This window comes from Zonotrichia albicollis, chromosome 30 (genome assembly GCF_047830755.1).
Source record: "Zonotrichia albicollis isolate bZonAlb1 chromosome 30, bZonAlb1.hap1, whole genome shotgun sequence".
In the NCBI taxonomy this organism is placed as follows: domain Eukaryota; kingdom Metazoa; phylum Chordata; class Aves; order Passeriformes; family Passerellidae; genus Zonotrichia; species Zonotrichia albicollis.
The window spans coordinates 5,802,207-5,825,715 of record NC_133848.1 but is presented as its reverse complement, the minus strand read 5'-3'; the positions used below and the strand labels follow the sequence as shown (position 1 = coordinate 5,825,715).

The 23,509-nt window shown below is 54.8% G+C and overlaps 6 protein-coding genes across 13 annotated transcripts; 2 read left to right on the top strand and 4 right to left on the bottom strand.

The window, feature by feature from the left end:
• Nucleotides 1-1,179: 1,179 nt before the first annotated feature.
• Nucleotides 1,180-1,656, bottom strand: LOC141725571 (claw keratin-like). Of its 3 annotated transcripts, none has more exons than XM_074529466.1 (2): nt 1,359-1,656; nt 1,180-1,310 (listed from the first exon to the last, which is right to left on the bottom strand). In XM_074529466.1, exons 1-2 carry the CDS (start codon nt 1,654-1,656, stop codon nt 1,180-1,182), a joined length of 429 nt encoding a protein of 142 aa, XP_074385567.1. The 3 variants fall into 3 exon arrangements, with proteins under 3 accessions (XP_074385567.1, XP_074385568.1, XP_074385566.1); XM_074529467.1 differs by having other exon boundaries at nt 1,180-1,301; XM_074529465.1 differs by having other exon boundaries at nt 1,180-1,656.
• Nucleotides 1,657-4,972: 3,316 nt separating this feature from the next.
• On the bottom strand, nt 4,973-5,440 carry LOC141725584 (claw keratin-like). 2 transcript variants are annotated; one of them, XM_074529506.1, is made up of 2 exons: nt 5,152-5,440; nt 4,973-5,103 (listed from the first exon to the last, which is right to left on the bottom strand). In XM_074529506.1, exons 1-2 carry the CDS (start codon nt 5,438-5,440, stop codon nt 4,973-4,975), a joined length of 420 nt encoding a protein of 139 aa, XP_074385607.1. The 2 variants fall into 2 exon arrangements, with proteins under 2 accessions (XP_074385607.1, XP_074385606.1); XM_074529505.1 differs by having other exon boundaries at nt 4,973-5,440.
• Nucleotides 5,441-8,763: 3,323 nt separating this feature from the next.
• LOC141725579 (claw keratin-like) lies at nt 8,764-9,231 on the bottom strand. 2 transcript variants are annotated; one of them, XM_074529499.1, is made up of 2 exons: nt 8,943-9,231; nt 8,764-8,894 (listed from the first exon to the last, which is right to left on the bottom strand). In XM_074529499.1, the coding sequence occupies exons 1-2, from the start codon at nt 9,229-9,231 to the stop codon at nt 8,764-8,766; spliced, it is 420 nt and encodes a 139-aa protein (XP_074385600.1). The 2 variants fall into 2 exon arrangements, with proteins under 2 accessions (XP_074385600.1, XP_074385599.1); XM_074529498.1 differs by having other exon boundaries at nt 8,764-9,231.
• Nucleotides 9,232-12,722: 3,491 nt separating this feature from the next.
• LOC141725583 (claw keratin-like) lies at nt 12,723-13,190 on the bottom strand. Of its 2 annotated transcripts, XM_074529504.1 has the most exons (2): nt 12,902-13,190; nt 12,723-12,853 (listed from the first exon to the last, which is right to left on the bottom strand). In XM_074529504.1, the coding sequence occupies exons 1-2, from the start codon at nt 13,188-13,190 to the stop codon at nt 12,723-12,725; spliced, it is 420 nt and encodes a 139-aa protein (XP_074385605.1). The 2 variants fall into 2 exon arrangements, with proteins under 2 accessions (XP_074385605.1, XP_074385604.1); XM_074529503.1 differs by having other exon boundaries at nt 12,723-13,190.
• A 1,850-nt stretch (nt 13,191-15,040) lies between these two features.
• On the top strand, nt 15,041-15,517 carry LOC102063106 (claw keratin-like). Of its 3 annotated transcripts, none has more exons than XM_005497904.2 (2): nt 15,041-15,338; nt 15,396-15,517. In XM_005497904.2, the coding sequence occupies exons 1-2, from the start codon at nt 15,041-15,043 to the stop codon at nt 15,515-15,517; spliced, it is 420 nt and encodes a 139-aa protein (XP_005497961.1). The 3 variants fall into 3 exon arrangements, with proteins under 3 accessions (XP_005497961.1, XP_005497960.1, XP_005497962.1); XM_005497903.2 differs by having other exon boundaries at nt 15,387-15,517; XM_005497905.3 differs by having other exon boundaries at nt 15,041-15,517.
• Nucleotides 15,518-19,854: 4,337 nt separating this feature from the next.
• On the top strand, nt 19,855-20,238 carry LOC141725563 (claw keratin-like). The gene has a single exon (XM_074529452.1). The coding sequence runs from the start codon at nt 19,855-19,857 to the stop codon at nt 20,236-20,238; it is 384 nt and encodes a 127-aa protein (XP_074385553.1).
• The last annotated feature ends 3,271 nt before the right edge of the window (nt 20,239-23,509 follow it).

The window sequence follows — 23,509 nt, the reverse complement described above, 5'->3', positions numbered from 1 at the left end:
GTCAAGGGGGATGGGAACCCAAAACTTCTGCTACAAGCGCTCCACAGAACTGAACCCCGTTCTCATTCCATGGCGTGGAGAGGAGACTGGGCAAGATCTGCTTGGGTCTGTCTCCTTCCTTCACAGCTGCCACCACCTCCAGCTGGAAATGCCAGGACACCTGGGACGTGCAGAACTAATCCTGCATTTCCCTGCACCTTTCCATGGGACTGACCATTCCCAGTCCTGTGTGGAAAAGGTTTTACAGTGACTTCTGTGAGCCAGAGAGAAGTTTGAGAAGAAGAGCCATGTTCACCTCTGAAGGAACCTCCTACCAATGTCCTTGACATAGAAACTGAAAAAGAATGGAGAGATAAGAGAAATCTGCAAGTGCCCATTGCAATGAGCGCTATGTTTGTCTCTTGTGACCAATAAGTGTATATTTAGGAGTTTTGTAAGAATGTACAACAGCATGCATAGCATAATACAAATGGTTTGAAGCCATCTGAAAATGGAGTATTGATTTGTGTTTGAGCATCTCAACCAAGACAGCCCAGTCCCAGAGGTGACGTCAGCTTTGCTGCTTGGACTGAGCATTTGGAAGAGTTTCTGTAAGGCCCTCGTGGCCCTTTCTCATCCTCAGTGAGGGATTTCGGGATGTCCTGAGTTTCCTGATGCTGGGAGAGCATGGGGAGCTGGGGGGGATGAGGCCCCCAGAGCCAGCGGGGTTGGACATCCCCAGCTGGGACACACAGAGCCAGCTGTGCCCGGCCTCCAGGGCACTGCCCAGGGGCATTGCAACAGCCCAGCACACACCCAGGAATTTGGGCAGTGGGAAAAGGAAAGATGAAGGAAAACCAGGAGTCAACATTGCAATGCAAGACAGCTTTTATTGCAGGGGGAGGGCAGGAGGGGCTGGGCAGCAGAGCAGGGTCATGGCCAAGGGCTTCCCATGGCCTGGCCCTGGGCACAGCCAGGTCAGCAGCAGCAGCGCCAGGAGAGGCTCTGAGACTACCAGGGCACCAGGAGCCGCTCGGGAATGCTCAGGAACGACAGGGACAAGGCAGAGCTGCTTCCCAAGCAGGCACCAGGCACTCAAGGTGCAGAGCCCGACCATGTCCAAGGGGTTTTGGTCCACAGGGAAGTGCCGGGGTTTGTCCTGGAGCTCTTCTTGGTCTGAGGCCGCACTGGGGCTGGGGCTTAGCAGGGCCCGCAGTTGCCATTGAGGTAGCGGTGGCCGCTGCTCCAGCCGCCGTAGCCGCAGTTGCCAAGGCCTCCATAGCCCCAGCCTCCGTAGCCTCCACATCCCCAACCGCCGTAGCCTCCACGGCCTCCATAGCCCCAACCCCCATAGAGACCACGGCTTCCATAGCCCCAGCCTCCATAACCTCCATAGCCACCAAGGGCCCCGTAGCCTCCGTAGCCTCCGTAGCCCCCACGGCTCCCAAAGGCGCCCCCAGAGCCGGCTCCCACGTAGGGAGCTCCGGCCGAGCCCACGGCGCTCTGCTGAGGGAAGGAGCTGAGGATGGGCCCGGGGAAGGTGATCACTGAGGCCGGGGGCTGGATGACCACCGTGGAGTCGGGGCACTGCCGCACACAGGGCTCGTTGCAGGTGTCAGCCAGAGGGGCTGGGGTGGCCACCCCGCAGGTGGGGACGCACAGACTGGAGCAGGACATCCTTCGGTTTGGTTGGGAGAGCTGCAAGACAAGGCATGGCCATGGCTCACACCAAGGACTCAACCCAAAGCCCAGTGGCTCTCCCCTGTGTTCCAGAGCTCATTCTGGCTCATCCCAGGCATTCTGATCCAAGCCCCATTCCATTCAAATTCCTGCTCACATCCCTTGCTGCCTTCACCATCCCTGAGTCTTGCTTGGGATTCGGAATTAAGAAGACTTTGACATCCAAACGAGCAAAGTCCTCAAGCTTCCGAAGTCCTTAGTCCCCTAGTATAACCCCAACTATCCCAACTCTGCTCTTAGGAGAGCAAGAGGAACCCACAGCCAAAGGTTCCGCCAGAAAGCCCCAAAGATTCCCTGAGAAAGCCAGGGATGAAGAAGGAAAGAGGAGGGAAGGCTTGGACTTACCAAGGTGATAAGGCGAGTCAAGCCGTGGAAGGTGGATAGAGCTCTGTGGAACCTCTGGGCCTTTTTATACAACTCCTAAAGGGCCCGGGGCATCACGAAAGGGAGCGGTGGCAAAAAAAACCAGGTAATTAGGAATTCATGCTGACAAGTTCATCAAAGAGATAATGATGCAATACAATTATACACCTCAACTTCAGGGAGATTGGTGTGGAAACGTGCCGTCAACCAATGGGAGGTGATGGGAGGAACACCTGTGGCCCATTATTAGGTGACAGACCCTGCTATGTCCCTAATCCCTCGCTTTGCTTACAAAGAATCCCGAGCATCCTTTGGGACACGACTGTGCCCAGCCCAGCCACTCTGTGCCCCAGCCCCCTTTGCCACTGCGGAAGCCATGCCCAGCTGGGCCTGACCTGGTACATGACCATGGCCAGTCTGGCTCTGGGGGGCTCAACCAACAGCCTCTGTGTCAGAACTTGGGGCCACCTGGACAATGTAAACCCTCCAGGAAGGCTCAAGCAGGACCCAGCTCGCAGAAACGGTGCCAGAGGGGCCTTAGGTACCCTTCAGGTCATACAGTGGTGTCCATTGTGTCATGAGGGTCGCGGCCCCTGGCCCACTGATCTCCACCTTCCCTGGGGGTTTGGGGTTTCACCAGTGGGATCTGCCTCCTCTGTGGGGCCATCAAGGCAAATGGGGACATGGAAAACACCATGTCCACCAGAATCCCCTAACCCTAACCCTAAACCTAACTCTAACCCAAAGCTCCCCTGGCTTTGGGGGATTTGAAGGTTATGGAGGATTCGGAGGTTTTGAGGGCAGCTGCAGCATCTCCAGAGTCTGAGGGCCCTGCTAAGCGCCAGCGCCATCCCTGATCCAGAAGAGCTCCAGGAATGCCCGTGGCTCATCCCTCCACCCCAAGGCCCGAAGCAAGGACACACCGCCAGACAGACCGACAGACAGACAGACATCCCCCGGCGGCTCTCAGAGCCCTGCAGCGATCGCTGCCCGCTCCCGGCATGGCACCAGCTCGACTCCTGCTCTGCCCGTGTCCCCCCCCATCCCGGGACACACGGGGAGTGCTTGGCCGGGGTCACGCTCCAGTGCCGCCCCCCAGCCCCGCACGGCAACAAAAACTGCCTCGCATTGCCATGGTCACCGCCTCTCTCGGCTGCTGTTTGCTCTGGGCCCACCGCCAGCCCCCTGCCCTTGGAACACCCTGAGGGATGCCTGGAGTCTCCAGGCCATGGGGATTAGGGGGCAAGTAGAGCTCCCTGAGGGACCCGATAATTTGCGGAAACAAACAAACTCTGCAACAGTTTGAAAGTTGTAAAGCTGATATGTTTATTGCAGCACTGGATGCGTGTGGGAATTGTTTCTCTTAAGAGGACATGTGTGCCTTTGGGAAATCCAGATATTTTTTCACTTCCCTCTCAAATATATATCTAAGCAATCTTACAATAGGTTCATACATATTCATTTTACAGATTTTGTGTAACATTTGCTGATAATTTTTTCCTTTATCTGAAAGAATTCTTGGGTCCTTGTGACCCTGCTTTCCATAGCAGCATCTCTGTATCAGAGTTCAAGCAGACAGACTATGAAATAATATTGTCTAAAACAGATCAATATGAGCTTAAAACAAATACGAAATCTCAGACAGAGGGAGGTTTTGGTGTTAATTAGGGAAGACATTTTTTCAGACACATCAATAGGCAATAGAAGGGATGTCAAGGGGGATGGGAACCCAAAACTTCTGCTACAAGCGCTCCACAGAACTGAACCCCGTTCTCATTCCATGGCGTGGAGAGGAGACTGGGCAAGATCTGCTTGGGTCTGTCTCCTCCCTTCACAGCTGCCACCACCTCCAGCTGGAAATGCCAGGACACCTGGGACGTGCAGAACTAATCCTGCATTTCCCTGCACCTTTCCATGGGACTGACCATTCCCAGTCCTGTGTGGAAAAGGTTTTACAGTGACTTCTGTGAGCCAGAGAGAAGTTTGAGAAGAAGAGCCATGTTCAACTCTGAAGGAACCTCCTACCAATGTCCTTGACATAGAAACTGAAAAAGAATGGAGAGATAAGAGAAATCTGCAAGTGCCCACTGCAATGAGCACTATGTTTGTCTCTTGTGACCAATAAGTGTATATTTAGGAGTTTTGTAAGAATGTACAACAGCATGCATAGTATAATACAAATGGTTTGAAGCCTTCTGAAAATGGAGTATTGATTTGTGTTTGAGCATCTCAATCAAGACAGCCCAGTCCCAGGGGTGATGTCAGCTTTGCTGCTTGGACTGAGCATTTGGAAGAGTTTCTGTAAGGCCCTCGTGGCCCTTTCCCATCCTCAGTGAGGGATTTGGGGATGTCTTGAGTTTCCTGAAGCTGGGAGAGCGTGGGGAGCTGGGGGAGATGAGGCCCCCAGAGCCATCAGGGTTGGACATCCCCAGCTGGGACACACAGAGCCAGCTGTGCCCGGCCTCCAGGGCACTGCCCAGGGGCATTGCAACAGCCCAGCACACACCCAAGAATTTGGGCAGTGGGAAAAGGAAGGATGAAGGAAAACCAGGAGTCAACATTGCAATGCAAGACAGCTTTTATTGCAGGGGGAGGGCAGGAGGGGCTGGGCAGCAGAGCAGGGTCATGGCCAAGGGCTTCCCATGGCCTGGCCCTGGGCACAGCCAGGTCAGCAGCAGCAGCCCCAGGAGAGGCTCTGGGAACACCAGGGCACCAGGAGCCGCTCGGGGATGCTCAGGAACGACAGGGACAAGGCAGAGCTGCTTCCCAAGCTGGCACCAGGCTCCCGAGCTGCAGAGCCCGGCCATGTCCAAGGGGTTTTGGTCCACAGGGAAGTGCCGGGGTTTATCCTGGAGCTCTTCTTGGTCTGAGGCCGCGCTGGGGCTGGGGCTTAGCAGGGCCCGCAGTTGCCATTGAGGTAGCGGTGGCCGCTGCTCCAGCCGCCGTAGCCGCAGTTGCCAAGGCCTCCATAGCCCCAGCCTCCGTAGCCTCCGCATCCCCAACCGCCGTAGCCTCCACGGCCTCCATAGCCCCAACCCCCATAGAGACCACGGCTTCCATAGCCCCAGCCTCCATAACCTCCATAGCCACCAAGGGCCCCGTAGCCCCCGTAGCCCCCACGGCTCCCAAAGGCGCCCCCAGAGCCGGCTCCCACGTAGGGAGCTCCGGCCGAGCCCACGGCGCTCTGCTGAGGGAAGGAGCTGAGGATGGGCCCGGGGAAGGTGATCACTGAGGCCGGGGGCTGGATGACCACCGTGGAGTCAGGGCACTGCCGCACACAGGGCTCGTTGCAGGTGTCAGCCAGAGGGGCTGGGGTGGCCACCCCGCAGGTGGGGACGCACAGGCTGGAGCAGGACATCCTTCGGTTTGGTTGGGAGAGCTGCAAGACAAGGCATGGCCATGGCTCACACCAAGGACTCGACCTAAAACTCAGCTGCTCTCATCTCTATACCAGGACTCATTCTGGCTCATTCCAGGCATTCTAATCCAAGTCCCATTCCCTCCAAATTCCTGCTCACATCCCCGGTAGCCCTCACCATCCCTCAGTCTTGCTTGCCCTTGGGAATTAAGAAGACTTTGACATCCAAACGAGCAAAGTCCTCAAGTTTCCCTTGGTCCCCTCGTAGAACCCCAACCATCCCAACTGTGCTCTAAGAGAGCAAGAGGAACCCACAGACAAAGGTTCCGCCAGAAAGCCCCAACGATTCCCTGAGAAAGCCAGGGATGAAGAAGGAAAGAGGAGGGAAGGCTTGGACTTACCAAGGTGATAAGACGAGTCAAGCGGTGGAAGGTGGATAGAGCTCTGTGGAACCTCTGGACCTTTTATACATCTCCCAAAGGGCCCGGGGGCATCACGAAAGGGAGCGGTGGCAAAAAATCCAGGTAATTAGGAATTCATGCTGACAAATTCATCAAAGAGATAATGATGCAATACAATTATACACCTCAACATCAGGGAGATTGGTGTGGAAACGTGCCGTGGACCAATGGGAGGTGATGGGAGGAACACCTGTGGCCCATTATTAGGTGACAGACCCTGCTCTGTCCCTAATCCCTCGCTTTGCTTACAAAGAATCCCGAGCATCCTTTGGGACACGACTGTGCCCAGCCCGGCCACTCTGTGCCCCAGCCCCCTTTGCCACTGAGGAAGCCATGCCCAGCTGGGCCTGACCTGGTACATGACCATTGCCAGTCTGGCTCTGGGGGGCTCGACCAACAGCCTCTGTGTCAGAACTTGGGGCCACCTGGACAATGTAAACCCTCCAGGAAGGCTCAAGCAGGACCCAGCTCGCAGAAACGGTGCCAGAGGGGCCTTAGGTACCCTTCAGGTCATACAGTGGTGTCCATTGTGTCATGAGGGTCACGGGCCCTGGCCCACTGTGGGCCCTGGCCCACTCCACCTTCCCTGGGGGTTTGGGGTTTCACCAGTGGGATCTGCCTCCTCTGTGGGGCCATCAAGGGAAATGGGGACATGGAAAACACCATGTCCACCAGAATCCCCTAACCCTAACCCTAAACCTAACTCTAACCTAAAGCTCCCGTGGCTTTGGGGGATTTGAAGGTTATGGAGGATTCGGAGGTTTTGAGGGCAGCTGCAGCATCTCCAGAGTCTGAGGGCCCTGCTAAGAGCCAGCGCCATCCCTGATCCAGAAGAGCTCCAGGAATGCCCATGGCTCATCCCTCCACGCCAAGGCCCGAAGCAAGGACACACCGCCAGACAGACCGACAGACAGACAGACATCCCCCGGCGGCTCTCAGAGCCCTGCAGCGATCGCTGCCCGCTCCCGGCATGGCACCAGCTCGACTCCTGCTCTGCCCGTGTCCTCCCCCATCCCGGAACACGCAGGGAGTGCTTGGCCGGGGTCACGCTCCTCTGTCGCCCCCCTGCCCCGCACAGCAACAAAAACTGCCTCACATTGCCATGGTCACCGCCTCTCTTGTCTGTTTTTTGCTCTGGGCCCACCTCCAGCCCCCTGCCCTTGGAACACCCTGAGAGATGCCTGGAGTCTCCGGACCATGGGGATTGGGAGGCAAGTAGAGCTCCCTGAGGGACCTGATGATTTGCGGAATCAAACAAACTCTGCAACAGTTGGAAAGTTGTAAAGCTGATATGTTTATTACAGCTCTGGATGCGTGTGGGAATTGTTTCTCTTAATAGGACACGTGTGCCTTTGGGACCTCCAGATCCTTTTCTATTTCCCTCTCAAATACATATCGCTGCAATTCTACAATAGGTTCATACATGTTCATTTTGTTGATTTTCTGTGACATTAGACGCTAATTTTTTCCTTGATCACTAAGAATTCCTGGGTCATTTTAACCCTGCTTTCTGTAGCAGCTGCTCTGTTTGTTTCAGAGTTCAATGTGACAGAGGATGAAATAATACAGTCTACAATGGATCTACAAGAACTTATAGAAAATATGAAATCCCAAACCCACAGAGGTTTTGGTGTTAATTAGGGAAGAAATTATCAGGCAGATCAATAGGCAATAGAAGTGACCTCAGGGGGATGGGAACCCAAAGCTTCTGGTCCAAGACCTCCACAGAACCGAACCCTGTTCTCATTCCATGGTGTGGAGAGGAGACTGGGCAAGATCTGCTTGGGTCTGTCTCCTCCCTTCACAGCTGCCACCACCTCCAGCTGGACATGCCAGGTCACCTGGGACATGCAGAGCTCATCCTGCATTTCCCTGCACCTTTCCATGGGACTGACCAGTCCCAGTCCTGTGTGGAAAAGGTTTTACAGTGACTTCTGTGAGCCAGAGAGAAGTTTGAGAAGAAGAGCCATGTTCACCTCTGAAGAAACCTCCTACCAATGTCCTTGACATAGAAACTGAAAAAGAATGGAGAGATAAGAGAAACCTGCAAGTGCTCATTGCAATGAGCGCTATGTTTGTCTCTTGTGACCAATAAGTGTCTATTTAGGAACTTTGTAAGAATGTACAACAGCATGCATAGTATAATACAAATGGTTTGAAGCCTTCTGAAAATGGAGCATTGATTTGTGTTTGACCATCTCAACCAAGACAGCCCAATCCCAGAGGTGATGTCAGCTTTGCTGCTTGGGCTGAGGATTTGGAAGAGTTTCTGCGAGGCCCTCATGGCCCCTTTCCCATCCTCACTGAGGGATTTGGGGATGTCTTGAGTTTCCTGAAGCTGGGAGAGCATGGGGAGCTGGGGGGGATGAGGCCCCCAGAGCCAGCGGGGTTGGACATCCCCAGCTGGGACACACAGACCCAGTTGTGCCCAGGCTGCAGGGCACTGCCCAGGGGCATTGCAACAGCCCAGCACACACCCAGGAATTTGGGCAGTAGGAAAAGGGCAAGATGAAGGAAAACCAGGAGTCAACATTGCAATGCAAGACAGCTTTTATTGCAAGGGGAGGGCAGGAGGGGCTGGGCAGCAGAGCAGGGTCATGGCCAAGGGCTTCCCATGGCCTGGCCCTGGGCACAGCCAGGTCAGCAGCAGCAGCGCCAGGAGAGGCTCTGGGACCACCAGGGCACCAGGAGCCCCTCGGGGATGCTCAGGAACGACAGGGACAAGGCAGAGCTGCTTCCCAAGCTGGTACCAGGCACCCAAGGTGCAGAGCCCAGCCATGTCCAAAGGGTTTTGGTCCACAGGGAAGTGCCGGGGTTTGTCCTGGAGCTCTTCTTGGTCTGAGGTCGCGCTGGAGCTGGGGCTTAGCAGGGCCCGCAGTTGCCATTGAGGTAGCGGTGGCCGCTGCTCCAGCCGCCGTAGCCGCAGTTGCCAAGGCCTCCATAGCCCCAGCCTCCGTAGCCTCCGCATCCCCAACCGCCGTAGCCTCCACGGCCTCCATAGCCCCAACCCCCATAGAGACCACGGCTTCCATAGCCCCAGCCTCCATAACCTCCATAGCCACCAAGGGCCCCGTAGCCTCCATAGCCCCCACGGCTCCCAAAGGCGCCCCCGGAGCCGGCTCCCACGTAGGGAGCTCCGGCCGAGCCCACGGCGCTCTGCTGAGGGAAGGAGCTGAGGATGGGCCCGGGGAAGGTGATCACTGAGGCCGGGGGCTGGATGACCACCGTGGAGTCGGGGCACTGCCGCACGCAGGGCTCATTGCAGGTGTCAGCCAGAGGGGCCGGGGTGGCCACCCCACAGGTGGGGACGCACAGGCTGGAGCAGGACATCCTTCGGTTTGGTTGGGAGAGCTGCAAGACAAGGCATGGCCATGGCTCACACCAAGGACTCAACCCAAAGCCCAGTGGCTCTCCCCTGTGTTCCAGGACTCATTCTGGCTCATCCCAGGCATTCTGATCCAAACCATATTCCCTTCGAATTCCTGCTCACATCCCTTGCTGCCCTCACCATCCCTGAGCCTTACTTGACCTTGGGAATTAAGAAGATTTTGACATCCAAACTAGCAAAGTCCTCAAGCTTCCGAAGTCCTTAGTCCCCTAGTATAACCCCAACTAACCCAACTCTGCTCGAGGAGGGCAAGAGGAACCCACAACCAAAGGTTCCTCCAGAAAGCCCCAACGATTCCCTGAGAAAGCCAGGGATGAAGAAGGAAAGAGGAGGGAAGGCTTGGACTTACCAAGGTGATAAGGCGAGTCAAGCGGTGGAAGGTGGATAGAGCTCTGTGGAACCTCTGGACCTTTTATACATCTCCCAAAGGGCCTGGGGGCATCACAAAAGGGAGCGGTGGCAAAAAAAACCAGGTAATTAGGAATTCATGCTGACAAGTTCATCAAAGAGATAATGATGCAATACAATTATACACCTCAACATCAGGGAGATTGGTGTGGAAACGTGCCGTGGACCAATGGGAGGTGATGGGAGGAACGCCTGTGGCCCATTATTAGGTGACAGACCCTGCTCTGTCCCTAATCCCTCGCTTTGCTTACAAAGAATTCCGAACATCCTTTGGGACACGACTGTGCCCAGCCCGGCCACTCTGTGCCGCAGCCTATGTGCCACTGAGGTAGCCGTGCTCAGCTGGGCCTGAACTGGGATATGGCCATGGCCAGTCTGGCTCTGGGGAGATCAACCAACAACCTCTGTGTCAGAACTTGGGGCCACTTCAACAATGCAAACACTCCAGGAAGGAACAAGTAGGACCCAGTTGCAGAAACAGAGCAAGAGGGGCCATACGGACCTTTAAGCTACTCCAAAGGTGACCATTGTGTCATGAGGATAGAGGTCTCTGTCCCACTGATCTCCAGGTTCACTGGTGGTTTGGATTATAATCAGTGGGATCTGCCTGCTATGTGGGGCCACCAAGGGAAAAGCAAGGACCACAAGAATCCCCGAAACCTAAACCTAAACCTAGCCCTAACCCTAACCCTAACCCTAACCCTAACCCTAACCCTAACCCTAGCCCTAAACCTAAACCTAACCCTAAACCTAGCCGTAACCCTAACCCTAACCCTAACCCTAACCCTAACCCTGACCCTTACCCTAACCCTAACCCTAACCATAACCCTAGCCCTAACCCTAGCCCTAACCCTAACCCTAGCCGTAACCCTAACCCTAACCCTAACCCTAGCCCTAACCCTAACCCACAGCTCAGGTGGCTTTGGGGGATTCCGAGGTTATGGAGGATTCAGAGGTTTCGGGGGCAGCTGCGGCTGCTCCAGAGGCTGCCATTCCTGATCCAGAAGAGCTCCAGGAACACGCACAGTCCCTCTCCGCACGCCAAGGCCTAAAGCAATGACACACTGACAGACAGACAGACAGACAGGCCGACAGACATCCCCCGGCTGCTCTCGCAGCCCCTCAGTGATGGCTGCGCACTCTTGGCACGGCACCAGCTTGGCTCCCCGCTCTGCCCAAGCGGGGAGCGCTCGGCCAGGGCGCCGCTCCGCTGCTGCCCCCCTGCCCCGCACGGCAATAAAAGCTGCATCGCATTGCAATGGTCACCGCCTCTCTCGGTTGCTCTTTGCTCTGGACCCACAGCCAGCCCCCTGCCCTTGGGAGCCCCGGGGCCATGGGGACTGGGGGGCGAGTGGAGCCCCCCAGGGACTCGGTGATATGATGAAACAAACAAACTGTACAAGTCTTTGAAAGCTGTAAAGCTGGGATGTTTATTACAGCACTGGACTCATGTGGGAATAGTTTCTCTTAATAGGACGTGTGCACCTCTGGGAAATCCAGATCCTTTTTAATATCCGTCTCAAACACATATGCCTGCAATTTTACAATAGGTTCATACATATTCATTTTACTGATTTTGTGTGACATTTGACGCTAATTTTTTCCTTTATCAGGAATAATTTCTGGGTCATTTTGACCCTGCTTTCTGCAGCAGCCACTCTGCTTGTTTCAGAGTTCAAAGGGACAGAGCATGAAATCATATCGTCTCAAATGGACCCATATGAACTTAAAGAAAATATGGTATCTCAAACCCTGGGAGTTCGAGATCACGTATTTTGGTGTTAATAAGAGAAGAAATTTTCAGACAGATCAATACGCAATAGAAGGGACGTCAAATGGAGGGGAACACAAAGCTGCTGCTCCAAGACCTCCACGGGACTGCACCCTGTGCTCATTCCATGGCGTGGAGAGGAGACTGGGCAAGATCTGCTTGGGTGTCTCTCCTCCCTTCACAGCTGCCACCACCTCCAGCTGGAAATGCCAAGACACCTGGGACATGCAGAGCTCATCCTGCATTTCCCTGCACCTTTCCATGGGACTGACCAGTCCTAGGCCTATGTGGAAAAGGTTTTACAGTGACTTCTGTGAGCCAGAGAGAAGTTTGAGAAGAGGAGCCATGTTCACCCCGGAGAGAATTTCCTACCAAGGTCCTTGACATAGAAACCAAAAAAGAAAGAAGGAGAAATAAGAGAATCCTGCAATTTCCAATTCCAATGAGCATTTTGTTTGTCTCTTGTGACCAATAAGTGTAATTTTAGGAGTTTTGTAAGAATGTATAAAAGCATGCAGAGTGTAATACAAATGGTTTGAAGCCTTCTGAAAATGGAGTACTGATTTCTGTTGTGACCATCTCAACCAAGACAGCCCAATCCCAGAGGTGACGTCAGCTTTGCTGCTTGGGCTGAGGATTTGGAAGAGTTTCTGTAAGGCCCTCGTGGCCCTTTCCCATCCTCAGTGAGGGATTTGGGGATGTCCTGAGTTTCCTGATGCTGGGAGAGCATGGGGAGCTGGGAGGGATGAGGCCCCCAGAGCCAGTGGGGTTGGACATCCCCAGCTGGGACACACAGAGCCAGCTGTGCCCGGGCTGCAGGGCACTGCCCAGGGGCATTGCAACAGCCCAGCACACACCCAGGAATTTGGGCAGTAGGAAAAGGGCAAGATGAAGGAAAACCAGGAGTCAACATTTCCATGCAAGACAGCTTTTATTGCAGGGGGAGGGCAGGAGGGGCTGGGCAGCAGAGCAGGGTCATGGCCAAGGGCTTCCCATGGCCTGGCCCTGGGCACAGCCAGGTCAGCAGCAGCAGCGCCAGGAGAGGCTCTGAGACCACCAGGGCACCAGGAGCTGCTCGGGGATGCTCAGGAACAACAGGGACAAGGCAGAACTTCTTCCCAAGCTGGCACCAGGCTCCCGAGCTGCAGAGCCCGGCCATGTCCAAAGGGTTTTGGTCCACAGAGAGTCGGGTCGGGATGTGCCGGGGTTTGTCCTGGAGCTCTTCTTGGTCTGAGGCCGCGCTGGGGCTGGGGCTTAGCAGGGCCCGCAGTTGCCATTGAGGTAGCGGTGGCCGCTGCTCCAGCCGCCGTAGCCGCAGTTGCCAAGGCCTCCATAGCCCCAGCCTCCGTAGCCTCCGCATCCCCAACCGCCGTAGCCTCCACGGCCTCCATAGCCCCAACCCCCATAGAGACCACGGCTTCCATAGCCCCAGCCTCCATAACCTCCATAGCCACCAAGGGCCCCGTAGCCCCCGTAGCCCCCACGGCTCCCAAAGGCGCCCCCAGAGCCGGCTCCCACGTAGGGAGCTCCGGCCGAGCCCACGGCGCTCTGCTGAGGGAAGGAGCTGAGGATGGGACCGGGGAAGGTGATCACTGAGGCCGGGGGCTGGATGACCACCGTGGAGTCGGGGCACTGCCGCACGCAGGGCTCGTTGCAGGTGTCAGCCAGAGGGGCCGGGGTGGCCACCCCGCAGCTGGGGACGCACAGGCTGGAGCAGGACATCGTTGAGACTCGGAAAGGCTTCTGGAAAACACCCAGGGAAGAAAGAGGTAAAGGTGTGAGGAAGGAATTTCCCAGAGAGAGGACCCCAAGAAGCTTCGGAGAGCTGCACTTACCCAAGTGATGAGAGGAGTCAAGTGGAGAAGTGTGGATGGAGCTGTGCAAGGAGCTCAGCCCTTTTATACACCCCAGAGTGGCTGGGGCTTCAGGAAAGGGGGCGGTGACAAAAAAACCCCGAGTAATTAGGAATTCAAGCTGACAAGCCTGATCAGAGAGATAATGTTGCAAGATAATTCCATGTCATCCCCTTCTTGGGGACACAGGTGTGAAAACGTGTCCTGGACATGAAGGAAGTGACGGGAGGGACAGCCATGACCCATCATTACATGACCGACCCCATGCCGCTGCAGCTCACTCAGCTCACATCCCCAATAAACCCAGCTTTGTCCCTAATCCCTCGCTTTGCTTACAGAGAACAATTCCTGGCATCTTGCAGCAGCTTTGAAGTGCTGCCCCAGCCATCACCCCTGTCATTATCACCCTTTTACAGGCTGGTAAACAGAGGCTGCTGGCAGCTTGGGCAAAGCAGAAGCCACTCTCGGGGTGTCTCCCAAATCCCACCCACTGCCAGTGCCAGCAAAAGTGCTCATGGCCAGGTTTGGGGTCCCCTGATCCGTATGTGAATTGTTAGAATTAGTTTTAGGGTTACGGTTAGGGTTAGGGTTAAGTGGTTCTGGAGGACACTGGGTTCCCAATGTCCTAATTTCCCTTGGTGCCTCCACAGAGGGGTCAGATCCCATTGTTGCAACCCCAAACCCCCAGGGAAGGTGGACATCAGTGGGACAGAGCCCCAGTCAGCTGTGACAGAGGGGAAACCATGGGAGGAGCTGAAGCGTCCCTCGGGCTTCTCTGGCCCCATTTCTGCAAGCTAGGTCCTGCTTGGACGCTCTTGAAGGGTTTGCATTGTCCAGCTGGCCCTAAAGTCTGACACAGGGGGTGTTGGCCAAGTCCCCCAGAGCCAGACTGTCATTGGCCATGGCCCAGGACAGATCAGCTGGGCACAGCTGGCTCAGGGGCATGGGGGACTGGGGCTCAGGGTGCCAGGACTGGGCACAGTCATGTCCCAAAGGATGCTCGGGATCCTTTGTAAGCAAAGTTAAGGATTGGGGACAGAGCAGGGTCTGTCACCTAATAATGGGCCACAGGCGTTGCTCCCATCACCTCCCATCAGTCCAGGGCACGTTTCCACACCAATCTCCCTGATGTTGAGGTGTATAATTGTATTGCATCACTATCTCTCTGATGAAGCTTGTCACCGTGAATTCCTAATTACCTGTTTTTTTTGCCACCGCTCCCTTCCGTGATGCCCCCAGGCCCTTTGAGAGATGTATAAAAGGTCCAGAGGTTCCACAGAGCTGTATCCACCTTCCACGGCTTGACTCGTCTTATCACCTTGGTAAGTCCAAGCCTTCCCTCCTCTTTCCTTCTTCATCCCTGGCTTTCTCAGGGAATCTTTGGGGCTTTCTGGAGGAACCTTTGGCTGTGGGTTCCTCTTGCTCTCCTAGAGGAGAGTTGGGATAGTGTGGGCTCTACCAGGAGACTAAGGGATTCGGAAACTTGAAACTTTGCTAATTTGGATGTCAAAATCTTAATTCCGAATCACGAGCAAGACTCAGGGATGGTGAAGGCAGCAAGGGATGTGAGTAGGAGCTTGGATGGAATGGGGAGGAGTTCAGAATTCCTGGGATGAGCCAGAGTGGGTCCTGGAACACGGGCAGCAGCGCTTTGGGTTGAGTCCTTGGTGTGAGCCATGGCCATGCCTTGTCTTGCAGCTCTCCCAACCAAACCGAAGGATGTCCTGCTCCAGCCTGTGCGTCCCCACCTGCGGGGTGGCCACCCCGGCCCCTCTGGCTGACACCTGCAACGAGCCCTGTGTGCGGCAGTGCCCTGACTCCACGGTGGTCATCCAGCCCCCGGCCTCAGTGATCACCTTCCCCGGGCCCATCCTCAGCTCCTTCCCGCAGCAGAGCGCCGTGGGCTCGGCCGGAGCTCCCTACGTGGGAGCCGGCTCCGGGGGCGCCTTTGGGAGCCGTGGGGGCTACGGGGGCTATGGGGGCTACGGGGCCCTTGGTGGCTATGGAGGTTATGGAGGCTGGGGCTATGGAAGCCGTGGTCTCTATGGGGGTTGGGGCTATGGAGGCCGTGGAGGCTACGGCGGTTGGGGATGCGGAGGCTACGGAGGCTGGGGCTATGGAGGCCTTGGCAACTGCGGCTACGGCGGCTGGAGCAGCGGCCACCGCTACCTCAATGGCAACTGCGGGCCCTGCTAAGCCCCAGCCCCAGCGCAGCCTCAGACCAAGAAGAGCTCCAGGACAAACCCCGGCACATCCTGACCTGACGCTCTGTGGACCAAAACCCTTTGGACATGGCCGGGCTCTGCACCATGGGAGCCTGGTGCCAGCTTGGGAAGCAGCTCTGCCTTGTCCCTGTCGTTCCTGAGCATCCCCGAGGGGCTCCTGGTGCCCTGGTGGTCCCAGAGTCTCCCCTTGCGCTGCTGCTGCTGACCTGGCTGTGCCCAGGGCCAGGCCATGGGAAGCCCTTGGCCATGACCCTGCTCTGCTGCCCAGCCCCTCCTGCCCTCCCCCTGCAATAAAAGCTGTCTTGCATGGAAATGTTGACTCCTGGTTTTCCTTCATCCTTCCTTTTCCCACTGCCCAAATTCCTGGTTGTGTGCTGGGCTGTTGCAATGCCCCTGGGCAGTGCCCCGGAGCCCGGGCACAGCTGGCTCTGTGTGTCCCAGCTGGGGATGTCCGACCCCGCTGGCTCTGGGGCCTCATCCTCCCCAGCTCCCCATGCTCTCCCAGCATCAGGAAACTCAAGACATCCCCAAATCCCTCAGTGAGGATGGGAAAGGGCCACAAGGGCCTTGTAGAAACTCTTCCAAATCCCATCCCCCTGAGGTCCCTTCTATTGCCTATTGATCTGCCTGATAATTTCTTCCCTAATTAACACCAAAACCTCTGTGGGTTTGGGATTTCATATTTTCTTTCAGTTCTTGTAGATCCATTGTAGACAATATTATTTCATCCTCTGTCGCATTGAACTCTGAAACAAACAGAGCAGCTGCTACAGAAAGCAGGGTTAAAATGACCCAGGAATTCTTAGTGATCAAGGAAAAAATTAGTGTCTAATGTCATAGAAAATCAACAAAATGAATATGTATGAACCTATTGTAAAATTGCATTGATATGTATTTGAGAGGGAAATAAAAGAGTATCTGGAGTTCCCAGATGTATGCATGTCCTATTAAGAGAAACGATTCCCACACGCGTCCAGCGTTGTAATAAACATACCAGCTTTACAACTTTCAAAAAGTTTTAGAGCGTGTTTTTGCTGCAAATCATGGGATCCCTCAGGGGGCTCCACTCACTGCCCAATCCCCACAGCCCTGGGGCTCCAGGCATCCCTCGGGGGGCTCAACTCGTCCCCAGTCCCCACAGCCCTGGGATTCCAGGCATCCCTCAGGGGCTCCACTCACACCCCATTCCCCACAGCCCTGGGGCTCCAGGCATCCCTCGGGGGGTGTCCCAAGGGCAGGGGCCTAGCGGTGTGCCCGGGGCTCCTTTGGGGCTGCAGAGAGCAGCCCGGAGTGGGCAGGAGCCGGGCAGGGATGGGCAGAGACCCCATTCCAGGGGCTGGGCAGGGTCCGGCTCGGGGGGACTCTGCTGCGGGGCTGACGTGGCCAAGGACGGGCAGGAGGAGCCCGGGCAGCTGCCGGGGACTTCTGACCCACTGTGTCCAAGCGGGGCTGCCCGAACCCTCCCGGAACCCTCCCGGGACCCTCCTGGAACCCTCTGGGCCTGGCTGGGCAGAGGGTGCGGAGCAAAGAGCAGCCGAGAGAGGCGGTGAACATTGCAATGCGAGGCAGCTTTTATTGTCGTGCGGGGTAGGGGGGCGGCAGCAGAGCGGGGTCCCGGCCGAGTGCTCCCTGCGTGTCCTAGGGGTGGGGGGACACGGGCAGAGCAGGAGCCGAGCTGGGGCCGTGCTGGGAGCAGGCAGTGATCGCTGCAGGGCTCCAAGAGCGGCCAGGGGATGTCTGTCTATCTGTCTGTCGGTCTGTCGGTGTGTCTTTGCTTCGGGCCTTGGCATGCAGGGATGGGCTGTGCGCGTTCCTGGAGCTCTTCTGGATCACGGATGGCGCTGGCGCTTAGCAGGGCCCGCAGCTTCTGGAGCCGCCGCAGCTGCCTCCAAAACCTCCGAATCCTCCATAACCTCCAAGTCCCCCAAGGCCACCGGAGCCTCCGGAGCCCCCACGGCGTCCAGAGGAGCCACCAAAGCCGCCTCCGATGAAGGGAGCTCCAGCCGAGCCCACAGCGCTCTGCTGCGGGAAGGAGCTGAGGATGGGCCCGGGGAAGGTGACCACCGAGGCCGGGGGCTGGATGACCACCGTGGAGTCGGGGCACTGCCGCACGCAGGCCTGGTTGCTGGTGTCAGCCAGAGGGGTCGGGGTGGCCACGCCGCAGGTGGGGACACAGCAGGACATCCTTGAGACTTGGAAAGGCTTCTGGAAAAAAGAGTCAAAAGTGTGAGGGAGGAATTGCATGGAAGGAGACAGAGAGTGATCCCCAAGAGGCTTCGGAGAGCTGCTCTTACCTGGGTGATGAGGAGAGTCAAGTGGAGAAGTGCGGATGGAGCTGTGCAAGGAGCTCGGCCCTTTTATACACCCCAGAGAGCCCCGGGCATGGTCTGGGGGTGCGGACAGACCCCCCCTCCAGTAATTACGAATTCTTGCAGAGACGCTCCATAAAGTGAAGGGACGCTGAAAAATTCTGTCATCCCCCCCTGCATTGTGGACATTGGTGTGGAAAGGAGTGGACAGGAGAGAGGCGCTTGCCAGGACAGCCATGACCCATCATTACATGACAGACACGGTGCTACTGGAGTTCACTCAGCTCACAGCCCCAATAAACCCAGGTTTGTCCCTAATCCCTCACTTTGCTTACAGAGAACAATTCCTGGCATCTTGCAGCAGCTTGGAAGCGCTGCCCCAGCCATCACCCCTGTCATTATCGCCCTTTTACTGGCTCATAAACAGAGGCTGCTGGCAGCTTGGGCAAAGCAGAAACCACTCTCGGCAGCTTGGGCAAAGCAGAAGCCACTCTCGGGGTGTCTCCCAAATCCCACCCACTGCCAGTGCCAGCAAAAATGTTCATGGCCAGGTTTTGGGGTCCCCTGACACGCCTGTGAATTGTTAGAATTAGGGTCAGGGTTAAGGTTAGGGTTAGGGTTAAGGTTAGGGTTAGGGTTAGGGTTGGGGTTAGGGTTAGGGTTAGGGTTAGGGTTAGGGTTAGGGTTAGGGTTAGGGTTAGGGTTAGGGTTGGGTTAGGCAAGTGTTCGTGTTAGAGTAAGGTTTTCCAGGTTCTGGGGAGCATTGTGTTTTCTATGTCTCCTTTTCCCTTGATGGCCTCACACTGGGGGCATATCCCACTGGTGGAACCCCAAACTACCTGGGAAGGGGAGGGTGCTGGGGCAAAGCCCTCATCAGTCGTAACAGAGGGGACAGCATGGGTCACCTGAATGTTCCCTGTGGTTCGTCCGGCCACATGTCTGCAAACTGGGTCCTAGTTGAACCCTCCTGGGGGGTTTGCATTGTTCTGGTGGCCCCAAGATCTGAGGCAGATCTGGGGTGTTTGTTGAGCCCCCCAGAGCCAGACCGGCCCTGACCGTGTACCAGGACAGGCCCAGCTGGGCTTGGCTGGCTTAGAGTCACGGTCAGGCTGGGCATTGCAATGTCCAAAGGATTCTTTGTAAGCAAGGTTAGGGATTAGGGACAAACCTGGGTTTATTGGGGCTATCAGTCGAGTTCCAGCAGCACCGTGTCTGTCATGTAATGATGGGCCACTGCTGCTCATCCCATCCGTCCAGGCATGTTTGCACAGCAAAATCTCCAAAAAGAAGATGACAAACAACTATTCCCCATCATTAGCTGGGCCATTTAACTTGTCTGCTTGAATTCCTAATTACTGGAGTTTGCCCCCACCCCCTGGACGGTGCCGCAGGCACTCTGGGATGTATAAAAGGTCTGAGAGCTCCACAGGGCTCCATCCCGCTCTCCTCACTTGAATCTGCTCATTGATCGCTGTGGTGAGTCCGAGTCTTCCCTCTGTCCTCTCTTCCTCCTCTGCTCCTTCCCCGGGGAATCTCTGCCTGTGGATTTCCCAAGGAATCTCCGGTTCTGGATTCCCTGGGGAATATCTGCCTGTAGCATTCCCAAGGAATCTCTGGCTGTACAATTCCCAAGGAATCTCTGCCTCTGGATTTTCCAAGGAATCTCTGTCCCTGAGCTCCAGCAGCTGTCCCAGGACGGAGCTGGGATGGTTGAGGTTCCACCAGCAGGCTCAAAGCCTTGGGGAGCCTGGTGGTTGGGATGAGGGAATTTTTCTTCATTGCCACGGGCAAGCAAGACTCAGGGATGGTGAGGGCAGCAGGGGATGCGAGCAGGAATTTGGAGGGAATGGGGCTCGGATCAGAAGGCCTGGGATGAGCCAGAGCGAGCTCTGGCACAAGGGCTCCATGTGGGCCAGAGCAGCAGCAGGGTTTTGGACCAAGTCCTTGGTGTAAACCATGGCCGTGCCTTGTCTTGCAGCTCTACCAACCAAACCAAAGGATGTCCTGCTCCAGCCTGTGCGTCCCCAGCTGCGGGGTGGCCACCCCATCCCCTCTGGCTGACACCAGCAATGAGCCCTGCGTGCGGCAGTGCCCCGACTCCACGGTGGTCATCCAGCCCCCGGCCTCAGTGATCACCTTCCCCGGGCCCATCCTCAGCTCCTTCCCTCAGCAGAGCGTCGTGGGCTCGGCTGGAGCTCCCTACGTGGGAGCCGGCTCCGGGGGTGCCTTTGGGAGCCGTGGGGGCTCCGGGGGCTATGGGGGCTTTGGGGGCTTTGGAGGTTTTGGGGGTTATGGAGGTTTTGGGGGTTATGGCAGCTCTGGCGGTTATGGCAGCTGTGGCCGCGGCTCCCGCTCCTTCGGGGGCTCCTGCGGGCCCTGCTAAAGCCCAAACCCCGGCGGAGCTCAGCGCTGCCCCTGCCCGCGGGCTCCTCCAGCAGCCCCTGCTGCCTTGTGCCCCCTGAGCCGGGCTGAAGCTGCAGCCCCTGCTCAGGGCCGGCCCGGCAGCCCCGGGAGCTGCAGGGTCCCTGTCCCTGCCGTGTGACCCTGCAGAGCCTCGGCGGACGCCTTTGGCCTTCCCAGCGCTGCCCCCAAAAGCTGCCCCCTCTCTGTGTGCCCCCAGCCAGCTGTGCCCAGTCTCGGCTGCGGCTCTGCCCTGCTCTGCCCAGCCCCGAGCCCCGGTGCTGCCCTGGCAAGGGGCAACCTCTGGGGTGCAGCCCTGGGCTGTGCCTCGCTTCTGCTGCTGCCTTGGGATTTTGTGTTTCCATCGCGTTGTTGCTGGTTTGTCTCTTGCTGACACCACCTGTGGGTTTTTCATTCACAATAAAGAATCTGCATTGCACAAAATATTTGCTTTTGTCATGGATTTCTTCATCCTGGCTGTAAATGAGTTTCTAACTGAGGGATAGTGTGGGATGTCCTATCGTGGAATCACAGGAGGGTTTGGGTTGGAAGGGGCCTTGAAACTCCTCCCATTCCACCCCGTGCCATGGGCAGGGACACCTTCCACTGTCCCAGGCTGCTCCAAACCCTGTCCAACACGGTCTTGGACCCTATCAGGCATAGGGTGGCCGCAACTTCTCTGGGAAATCCATCTCAAGGCCTCTTCACCCTCACAGGTAGGAATTCCTGGCCTATGTCCCACCTAAACCTCCTCTCCCATCAGTCTTGACAGCGCCTGTGGGCTTTTCATTCACAATAAAGATTCTGCATTGCTGCAATCACTTGGATTTCAATTGGTTTTTCTGGGTTTGCTCCTCTGATGGTCCGTGTTGAGCTGGGATATGTTCACAGAATCCCAGAATCATTCTGGGTTTTAAAACCTACAAATCATCATCCAATCTTTGGCCGATCCCCACCATGTCACCCCTCCCAGGGGTCCAATGCCATTTCCACTTGTTTCTTGGACAATTCCAGGGCTGGGGACCCCAAACCTCCCTGGGCAGCCCCTTCCAGTCCTGATCACCTTTCCCAGGATGAAATTCTTCCCCAAATGAAGCCCAAGGCCCCACATTTATCATCCATGAATGAAGAAGGTTTGTGAGATCCTCGTCAGCTCTCACATTTTCCTTTTGCAGCACACAAAGGATGGAAATGAGTCATTACCCCTATTCCAAGACTTGAAGGGAAAAGTATCAATTAATTTATTTATTCCTTTGTTGTCCTTCAATAAAAAGTTACAAAGTCTTCACCTTATTTTGGCAGTTCAAAGTTGTTTGAAAGCAGTTCAGACGCTGTTTTATGTATTTATAAGCTGTTATTAATCTGTAAAAAGCACAATTCTCTTCTCTGCTGCTTCATTATTGAAAAAGAGTCACTTCAAAGGTACGAGTTGAGGCAGTTCAATGTCGGCTTTAGTCAGAATTTATTTTATTCCTTTGAAACTTTCCATTCAAGTGTGGCTCTGCACAAATAACCATGACAATGAACTGCTTTGTCTCTTCATCCTCCAAATCTGGATTTATTGCTAGTTTTATCCTTAGACTTTCTGGAGTGAGCAAAATATGTTAAAATTCCATTAATTTTAATTCTTTCTTCAACCCTTGTTAAAGTAGTCAAATCAGGGCTGAGACAGCAGAATTTATTAATTTATTTTATTCTCACGTGGTCTCACTTGTGCACCCTGAGACACAGAAAGTTTTCCAGTTTTTATTTGGGAATTTGCAACTCCCTGACTTTATCGATTAGAGATAATTAGAGAAAATATTAAAATTATGACCAGCTGCAGCTGAATTTAGAGACCAGGATACAGCTTGAGCAGCAACTTGAGCTGGGCTTCTGAAAGGATAAATTCATCAAAATTCATCAAAAGCCTTTGGATTTTTTTTTATTATTTCTAGCCTGAAATTTGCTGGAAACACAACCCCCACTTTTACTGGGAAAGGTTTTCCATGGGTTTTGCACTCATATTTTGCGTTGAGCCCAATTCAGCTCTGTTCCTGTGGTGGGGAGGTCTCCAGTAGTCCCTTCTCACCCAAATTCTGGGATTCTGGCATTGCCTCTGTCTGTTCAAAGGGCAGCAATTACACTCATAACGAGGGTTCGAGGGTTTAATTGAGTTTTCCAAGCTCTTTTGTGCCCAGACTCTGAGACACCTCTGTGATGAATAATTTAAGTGGCTCCTCCTCCCCAGAAAGGGGTGGAACAGCCTGGGAAATTCACACTACCAGTGTCATTCCAACAGAGGCTGGAATGAAAAGAAAATGAAAATTTCTGCTCTGGAAAATTACATTTTCTGCTCTGAAAATTGATTTTTTTCTGCTGTGTAACAGATCTGGTCTCTCCATCCAGAAAGATGGGAAAATCCCAGGCAGGGCCAGCACAAAAACAGGGCAGAAAAAGTGATTTTCTCTCAATTTCAGGTGTTATCCCCCAAAATTTAATTAATTAGCAGCCAGTCCGTGCCTCAGTAATTTGCAGCTGCTGTTGTGTCCAATGCCTGCACACCCAAAACAAATTTAAAGGAATATTTTCAAATATTTCGTAGGAAATTAGGGATTTGGAATTAATTTTCGGAGTGGTTTTGCATCACACTAAACACAGCTGGGAAAGAGCCATAAATGAGGGATTTGTAAAGAAATATTAAACCCAGTTTCCTTTACAGCACTAAACCCAGGGAGGGCTGAGAGACACAGCAGAGAAAAAAGGGGGAGAAAAAAGAGTTTTGGAGGAACATTGGGGAAGTATACATATATATATAGTTAGCATATACATATATATATTTTTTACTAATATATATATAATTATAAAGAACATTAAAACACAACAGAAGGCAGTGGTGTGATGCAAGATCTTTTAATGAGAGTAAGAAGTTACAGCTCGTTGTAGCACAGGAGGATCACGTCATCATACACTGAGGAGTAGCTACACCCCAGAGCAGAACTTTGGGGAGTAAAGCTGGTGTAGGAGAGGAGCAGAGCTGTCAGCACAGCCAGATCCTCCGGACACACAAAAACCTCATCCCAAAAGAGAAGGAACAGCAAAAATAAGTGAATTAATCAGAGTAACATCATGGAAGAGATCCCAAACCCTCAGGGAACCGGAGATGAGACGGAGCAAAATCCACCCAGGAGCAAAATCCACCCAGGTGCAAAATCAATCCAGCCAGGAGCCTTCAGGGCGGGTTTTGGGGTTTTCCCTGCCCGGGCTGGGCTCAG

Excerpts from the sequence above, each read along its gene's own strand:
- LOC141725571 (XM_074529465.1), bottom strand. The coding sequence starts at position 1,656 with ATGTCCTGCTCCAGTCTGTGCGTCCCCACCTGCGGGGTGGCCACCCCA.
- LOC141725584 (XM_074529505.1), bottom strand. The coding sequence starts at position 5,440 with ATGTCCTGCTCCAGCCTGTGCGTCCCCACCTGCGGGGTGGCCACCCCA.
- LOC141725579 (XM_074529498.1), bottom strand. The coding sequence starts at position 9,231 with ATGTCCTGCTCCAGCCTGTGCGTCCCCACCTGTGGGGTGGCCACCCCG.
- LOC141725583 (XM_074529503.1), bottom strand. The coding sequence starts at position 13,190 with ATGTCCTGCTCCAGCCTGTGCGTCCCCAGCTGCGGGGTGGCCACCCCG.
- LOC102063106 (XM_005497905.3), top strand. The coding sequence starts at position 15,041 with ATGTCCTGCTCCAGCCTGTGCGTCCCCACCTGCGGGGTGGCCACCCCG.
- LOC141725563 (XM_074529452.1), top strand. The coding sequence starts at position 19,855 with ATGTCCTGCTCCAGCCTGTGCGTCCCCAGCTGCGGGGTGGCCACCCCA.